Genomic DNA, 8,557 nt, shown 5'->3' on the forward strand with positions numbered 1-8,557 from the left:
TCTCATCCAGCCTCATCCTTATCTTGCAATTTGAAATACAGTAATAACTTTATGAGAATTTTCCTTTTTTATGTCTTTCAAACTAATTAATTATTATACAATAAATTGGTGAATCCATGTTAAGGCTCTGCATTTAAAACCTGGTCCAGATAAGGCAAAGCATGCTTGCCAAGTTGCATTGAAGTCCAAAATTAGTATAACATTTAATTCACAAGAGTAGTGACTAGTGGGCTCCACTTTTTTTTTTTCTTTTTTTCTCCTTGAGATAAGTATATTGGGTGGCCTCTATTTAGCCAGCAAGGCAGCCATGTTAGCCAAACCATAAAATTGTAATTATCATAACATTTAAGAGCAATAAATGTGAAAAATAGTTTTTTTTTTTTTTTTTTTTAATGTATATTGTGCTATAGACATTAAAATGACAATATTTTTCACATTTATTGATGTGACAAGCTTCTATTGGTTTTTTATTTGGACCCATCACTAACGTCATTTTTTTACCTATTACATACTAACAATCTACCACATCAGCATGTGTTGTGTTTATAGATTGTCTCTACCATCTAATGTCTATGACCTCAGTCCTTAATTGAGTTTCATATGACTCTTTCTTTTTCTTTTTTTCTTTTTGTGGGGAGGGGGCTAAAGAATTTAATATGACTAGACATTGAGTAATTGTATGACTCTAATGAGTAATTATTTAGTATTTTAGAAGGAATACTTTTTCTCTTCACAAAAATTGTAGACTCTACAATGAATTTAAATAGCGAGACTTATTATGTGAAAAAGAAAAATATTACTCATGAAGTAATGAATAATCTTTTTCTCAAAAAAGAAAAAAAAATGTTTGAATAATTAGCAAGTGAGTGAGAATAATAATTACCAATTAAGTGAGTATCAACTTGCCATACATAGCAACAAAATATTTATTATGTTTCATAATCAAACAAAGTCAAATTCAAATTTGCATATTTCTAATGCATGCATTGGTGAAATATATAGCAATATTTCATTTCTACCATATTTTACCAATCGTTTCAAGTACACAGATGCTCAATCCAGAACATCGTATATGTAACCGTCGGCTAAATAGGTAAAAGCTTTATAAGACTTCCTTCTTTAGACGACACTTCACCACCTTGCCTGGTTGACCTGCACGTGGCTTGCTAACCTTTGCATGTATAGGAGCTAAGACACTATATGAACCCCTTTTTCTCTCAAAATCTCACTCACTATCTTATTACTATCTTTCTCTAGGGTAACAATGGTGCTAATTTCTGAGTACAGTGAGGATGACAAAGCTATGGAGTCGCAGATCCTTAAGCCCTTGGCGACGGAAGGGCAGGAGAGTTTTTACTTGGAAAAGGGGCAACATTCAGGCACCGTGCGTGTCATAAAATTAGATGGGGTAATTTTCCTATACCTTTGATTTTTTAAAACAATTTATAATTTTGACCCTTGAAAGAATAGATCTGGTTTTTGCATGCTTGATCTGATTCTTGTTGGGTTTGTTCTTTTTTTTTTCAAAAAGTGTTTCATGTGTTGACTTTTTTGGTTTTTTTTTTTAATAAATTTTTTAAAATTTTTTGTTTTAAGCTATTATTATACATCCTTTTTCAAAAGCTTGTGTCAAATTTAGAGCTTTTAAACCTAACTTTTGAGAATCTATCATAATATTTGAACCATATTATTTATTTATTTTTATATAAAATTAATATATATTTTTTAGTAATGAAGGTAAAGGGCGATTTGTAATCTGGACATAACCATAATAGTTTTTATTCTGGATAACCCAATACTTACAGGATATATATAAACAGATCTATAAGGAGGGTTCAAATGGGGATCTACACATATACTCCCTTGAAAAAATGTTAAGAAAATTGAATTATAGCCTAATTTCAATCTCACTTAAGATCTAACAGTTTCAAGCGATAAGCAACAATAATTTTAAATCAAACCAAGGTCATTGAGAGTATCTCATGACCTATCCCACACTAATACTCTAACTACAGGGCCACAACCCTAAGTAGTTGGTAGTAATAGAAAGAGAACTAGATGATTTTTAATTACCTTTTTTTACACACTTAATAATTTTAAACCCTAATCATATATATCAATGCTGCAAAACGATCAACTTTAAGGATAATTGAGTGTTAATTGGAGCCCAATGGAAGTGATTATTCTTATCCATGAGTTCAAGACATGATCGTGACCATTACCCACTAACCGTTAATAGAATCAAATTTTGTATTATTTGTTATTATTATTTTTTTTAAAATTATTAATACACTTGGATTTTTAGGGTTTGGTTGATTACAAACTAATAAGGTTTTTATTCTTTATCATTAGTGATATAAGATCTATACAATATAAGATATGATGGTTGACCGTTAACCGTTAATAAAATTTGTATATAAGATGTGATAGTTGACCGTTAACCGTTAATAAATCAAATATGATATTATTTGTTAACCGTTGATCGTTAATAAAATCTGTATATGAGATGTGATGGTTGACCGTTAACCGTTAATAAAATCAAATATGATATCATTTGTTATTATTAGATCATATTTAGTAGCACGCTTGCACTTTTTTGGTTTGATCAATGTGAAATTAATAAGGTTGTTATCCTTCATCATTAGTGACATAAGATTTATTTAATATGAGATGACCGGTATAATACAAGACTTGACGGTTAACCGTTTATCGTTAATAGAATCAAAATTGTCATAATTTGTTTTTATAAGAACAAATATATTAATTCACTTGCATTTTATGGGTTGAATGGTGATTGTGGAGGGACGAACCTCTCCCTTAAAAGGTATTGTCCGCTTTGAGTGAAGACCATCATGGATTTGCTCAATCCCACATCGAAGAGAGACGCCTCCCACCTTCAGCTTATAAGTGCTAGGCCGAAGTGAAGGTGTATCACTCATGTGAGATATGATGATTGATTGCTAATTGTTAGCAGCTAATAGAATCAAAGTTTGGTACAATTTGTTATTATTTGATCAAATTTACTAGTACACTTGCATTTTTATGATTTTATTGATAAGAAATTAATAAGATTTTTATCCTTCATCATTAGTAACATAAGATCTAACTATTGCGCATCCTTGGCGTGATAGTCATTCTACAAGTATAAATACTTGTGGAGTGTGGAGGGTAAGAGCCAGGATTTAAGTTTCCAGGAAAAAGTTTCACCCATATATATATTTAGATTATATTAAAGTAGAATTTTTATCTTGTATCTAAAAAAAAATAACATAAGATCTGTATAATACAAGAATATGGGACAAGACAGTTAATCATTTATCGTTAATAGAATAAGTTGGAACATCGTTAGTAGAACATCTTTATTAATTAGTTCACTTGCATCTTTATGGTTTGATTGATGAGAAATTAATAAGGTTTTTATTTGTCATCATTAGTGATAGAGGATTTATGTAATATACGAGACAAGACAATTGACCGTTTACCGTTAAAATCAAATTTGGTATCGTTGGTTATTATTAGATCATATTTAAAGTACACTTGCAATTCGATATTTGATTGGTATCATTGGTTATCGATAAGGGTTTTATCCTTCATCATTATTGATATAATATTGATATAATTTGAGATAATTTGTACAATACAACATGTAATAGTTGACTGTTAACCGTTTATTGTTGGTGGAATGAAATTTAGCATCATTTATTATTATTAGATCATATATATTTTTTTTAGTGCAATTGCATTTTTTATATGGTTTGATTGATGAGAAATTAATAAGGCTTCATCATTAGTAACATAAGATCTATATAATGCTAAACAATTAGTGCAAGATCTATACAGAAAGAAATGTAACTGTTAACCGTTAATTGAATCAAATGATAATTTATTATAAATATACTATGATTTTTGTTTATTTATTTTAGAAATAAGCACACACATAAAATAAAAGAGAAAGGGAATGTATTTCTAACATATAAGTAGACTAGGAATTAGGGAGCTTATTTCGTGTGTGTGTATATATATATTTCATAATTTTCCTTTTGTTAGGTGATGCCAAAGGTAAAAGGATGAAAAAAATATTGCAAGTTTCTAAAGAGACTTGGACCCAAGTTTAGGGCACAACCACCTCTAACGTTATCATTCAAACGAAATGGTGTTGCATAAGAATTATTAGATTCCCTTTTCAATGTAATTAGGAACATTGATATATATAAAACAAGTGAATCCAACTTGAAAATCCGAGGAGCAAACAACTTGTACTTCTATAAACACAAGCTTTTTGAATCATTTCCATAAATTAGATTGAAGAGATAGTTTAAAGTTAACAATGGGTTCTGGTGGCAGCCAACAAATGTTAGGGTTTTGATTTCTGGAAGGGTCAGCAAATTAGGATGGTAGTCTAAGTAAAACGTGGTAATATTGGTATATAAGGTAACATTTTCACCATGGGATTTGGTAACTTTATATTTGGTTTAGCGTCTTAGATTCCTATTCAAAAAACCTATTTTAGATACCGTGGCAATGGTTCTTTATATGGAACAAACCGTGCTGAAATGGAAAGGAAGTAAACCCTATTTGGTGTCAATTGTTATAAGTTGTATCTGGGCGAAAGGATTTGAACATTGAAATGGCTCGGACTCCCACTATATATATGTCTCTCTTGTTCTATCATTTTCACACAATTCTCTTTTCTATTCTATCTCTCTATCTCTGTAGGCCAATATGTCAGACTCCCAAAATCCCATTAAGGTGGAGAACATCACGGGGTGGGAGATACAACCCTATGTTCCAAAACCAGTAGTTGAGGGTGGTTTTTCTCAAGACAATGGCCTCCTTGCTAAACTTCACAAAATTCTCAAAGACGTGATATCTGTAAGTGGTTCTTTTCACCTTTTGTTGTTGGGGTCTGTGCATGATACAGATATGAATTTCACAATTCATGCTAACAATTTCCCATCTTTTATTTTGCAATAGCAATCCACGTCTTACTTGAGGAAACAGGCGGGAAAAAACGAGGATGGGACCAACGACAATGGTGCAGTTCAAGCTGTGCCCATATCGTACCAACCACCGGTACTGGATTGTGCAAACAAAAATCTTGCTATCAACACGGTAAACTTTTACATAAATCCTCGTCTAAATTATTATTTGATATGCTTTCCAGTTTAGGTTATTTGACATGAAAGTTTTCTCATGCATATGATATTCTTCACGATGTTAACAATGCTATCTTTGTATTTGCTGTTGAAAACACAGGCGACCCCGCTCAAAAAGCCGCGGGGTAGTACCAGTTTGGCTGGGGAGATCTCAGTCTCGTTTAAGCTACCCAGTGATTGTGACATTAATTTTGAAGAAGTGGACAAGGTAGTTTCATTTCCGAGATAGAGTTCTCTTTTCGTTTATTCTGTTTAATGAATTTCGTAAGAAAAAACTCATACATATATCTTTGAATTGTGATAAATTCCTGTATGGGTGGTGTTGTTTGGATGAACAAGTGTGACTCTTTATGAGGGATTACAACTTTTGACAGGGGTTTGTAACTGTTAGGAAGATGCAACTCTTTGCAAAGTTGTTCTAATCCTATCCTTTTCAAACCCTATTTTTATATATGACCATCTACTCACCATGATCATCATATACACACCTATATGTGGATGAACATATAAACACTATTGTTTTAATGTGCACTTGATGATTTTGTTTGCAGATCTTGTCCCCTCTTCCTCAAGGTGTGGATCCGAAGGACTCTAATACTCAGAATGTGCGTCAGTTTTCTTTCGTTGAGAGGCTACATGGATGGAAAATTATACGAAGAAAACGCAGCAATGGAAGATTCGATGTGGTAATTTGATTGACTTTTTTTTTTTTTTGGATCTCACTTAACTTTTGTTGCCTGGTAATGAACTTAAAGTAAAGCATATTTGTTGAAGGGAGCAATTTAAAAATTCCTACAATACTTATTTCCATGTAATTAAAGGATCATAATTAAGAAGTTAATGCGTTGTTAACATAACATATATATAATGTTCCATGCAGTATTATCGTCATGAAAAATCAAACCGAACTTTCCGGTCGACCGTTGAGGTTGTCAATTTTCTGCTTTATGAGGTTTATCCAGATAAACCGAAGCCAAAAAAGGCCAGGCAAGCTGAAGCTGAAGCTGATAATTCGGTGAGTTCGAGATTCAAAACTACATGTTTGGCATTTAAGAATTACTGAAAAAATTATACCTTGATGATATTAAAAAATCTGTTCATTAATATCTAGGCACTGTAATATTTTCAGGCACAGAAATCCGAACAAAAGAAAGAAAAACTGAAGAGGAAGAGGACCTCTCCAACAGCTGAAGGTGGTAGTAGTGTTATATCAAAGAAGAAGAAGGCGCGCTTGTCATCTGAGGTTCGTGAAGAACACAAAACAAAGACAGTCGAAGTAAAATACATAGAGACAATGGAGGAATTGGTAGATGATGATGGATATATTGTGGAGCTCATTAATCCTTCCTATGGTTACAACTTTTACCGCCGTACATCCCCTGAAACTGAAGAGGAAAAAAGAAATCGTCTAATCGTTGAGGAATGGCTGTACATAGCCCATCGCAATCTTCTTAATATGTTCAACGGGGAACAAAATGTGCCACAGGGAGAGGGTACTTAATTACTTCACACTTACTAATATACACCATCAGTCTCATTTGCTAAATGCGAAACATTCTTATAAAAAAAAAAAAATTATATCCACATTTGATATTAAAGTATAGACATTGTGCATAATGTTTAGATCCACAAACTTTGTTTATAAACTGTTGAATGATAAATTCTTACTGGTTCTTATCTGGATTTACCAAAGTCCACCACTTATATCATTTTTTTCTTATTAATAATTATTCACTGCATCGGTATTTTATAACTCTAGCATTTTTCTTGTGTTTATAAAATATTCATTAGTGAGCGTGCAAGATAAACTTCCTGTTGTTAATTACCTAACGTGTGGATCTAGTTTTCTATTAAGAATCTGGTCCAGCTCTTTAATTTTATTGTTTTCTCAAAATCTCACTGATTGCAGGAAATAATGAGATGGATGCGGATGAGGATTCTGACGTAGAAGAGATCATTTTTGCAGACCCACCCCCGGATTCTGTTGCTGCCAATCCTACACAAAAGCAAGAAAATCCTGTAAAGCCAAAACAAGAAGAAAACATTAGTGCAGCCCCACCCCCAGATTCTGTTGCTGCCATTCCTACACAGGAGCAAGCATTTCCTGTAGTGCCAAAAGATGCAGCCCCACCACCCCCAGATTCTGTTGCTGCCATTCCAACGCAAGAGCAAGAAAATCCTGTGAACCAGCCAGCTAATCCTGTGGAAATGGTGCCAAACAATCCTGCTATGGTGGAAGCCAATCCTGCTCTAGTGCAAGGCAATGATATTCCTGTTCTAATGGAGCGCGATGATGGTGGACCCTCAAGTTTCATTGCTTCCTACAATGAACAATGTGCACTGATCAACTTTATACCGCGTGTTGATGAAGCCTTTGAGGTTGTGTATTTCAGGTTTAATGACGATTGATAGCGGGTCTTTAGTTAGAATTTCTAGATGTGAGTTAGCTAGTGTTTTGCTGATTACCTTGCTTTTGTTTTTGAAAAAAATACATTGCTGCAAACTTCATAATTTCTTCGTCTTTGGGCACCCAAACAGTTAGCCGAATATATACAATTTGAGTCATAAGACCATAAATATCAATAAAAAATAATATTTATTTAAGTTTCTGTACATAAAATTTTTATTTAAAACCATTCTTTTTTCTTTTTGACCTACAAAATTACTATTAAAATTTTTGTCTTCAAGTTCTTTTAACATTTCTTTTTTTAATTGATAATATCTGTACACACATTTGAAAAAAAAAAAATAAAGTCTTTCTATATAACTAAGAATTTTTATATTACAATTTTGGACTTTTTTTAAAAAATAATTTTACGATAATTTTTATTGTTGTCTTCCTATTGTATTATTTCATTATTTTCTAAGTCTTATTATAACTTATAACTTACCTTATTCATTGGTTACATTTTCATATATATATATATATATATATATATTCTCAGTTATATTTTTATATTGCCAATAACAAATTTATCAAGATATTTTATTTGCGATTTAATTATTCTCTCTCTCTCTCTAATTAAAAAAGTTTACAAATAAAACTAACACTATCTCCAATATAAATTTATGATATTACATGAACAAAATAAATTTTAAAAGTGTAGAACAATTTAACCTAATTTATTAAAATCATTTTATTAACTTCACTTAATAACATAATTTTCCTCATGAGAGACTAGTTTACAAAAATTAGAGTCTTGAGTTATTAGGAAAAATTGATTGTCAATTACAATTCCACGCACTCATCACAAATTTTTGTTTTTGGTTGAAACAGGATTTACAAGGGGATTGGAGTTATGTTGAGCCAATATTCTCGGGCTCTCTTTGAAGACAGGGAAGGATTGTACAATTCAATTATGAATTTGTATTTTCCATTTATCATGCTATAATTTTGGGGC

At 31.9% G+C, this 8,557-nt stretch overlaps 1 protein-coding gene across 1 annotated transcript; it reads left to right on the forward strand.

Moving 5' to 3' along the window:
• Positions 1 to 1,233: 1,233 nt before the first annotated feature.
• Positions 1,234 to 8,557, forward strand: LOC115952864. Its single transcript, XM_031070196.1, has 9 exons — positions 1,234 to 1,408; positions 4,717 to 4,872; positions 4,975 to 5,112; positions 5,257 to 5,364; positions 5,708 to 5,842; positions 6,037 to 6,171; positions 6,286 to 6,649; positions 7,066 to 7,535; positions 8,434 to 8,557. The coding sequence occupies exons 1-9, from the start codon at positions 1,265 to 1,267 to the stop codon at positions 8,485 to 8,487; spliced, it is 1,704 nt and encodes a 567-aa protein (XP_030926056.1). The 5' UTR covers positions 1,234 to 1,264; the 3' UTR covers positions 8,488 to 8,557.

Source organism: Quercus lobata, chromosome 7 (assembly GCF_001633185.2).
Source record: "Quercus lobata isolate SW786 chromosome 7, ValleyOak3.0 Primary Assembly, whole genome shotgun sequence".
In the NCBI taxonomy this organism is placed as follows: domain Eukaryota; kingdom Viridiplantae; phylum Streptophyta; class Magnoliopsida; order Fagales; family Fagaceae; genus Quercus; species Quercus lobata.

Coding starts and splice junctions, on each gene's coding strand:
- LOC115952864 (XM_031070196.1), top strand. CDS start 1,265: ATGGTGCTAATTTCTGAGTACAGTGAGGATGACAAAGCTATGGAGTCG. Junction 1,409..4,716: donor GTGTCATAAAATTAGATGGG/GTAATTTTCCTA, acceptor CTATCTCTGTAG/GCCAATATGTCAGACTCCCA. Junction 5,843..6,036: donor GCAATGGAAGATTCGATGTG/GTAATTTGATTG, acceptor TGTTCCATGCAG/TATTATCGTCATGAAAAATC.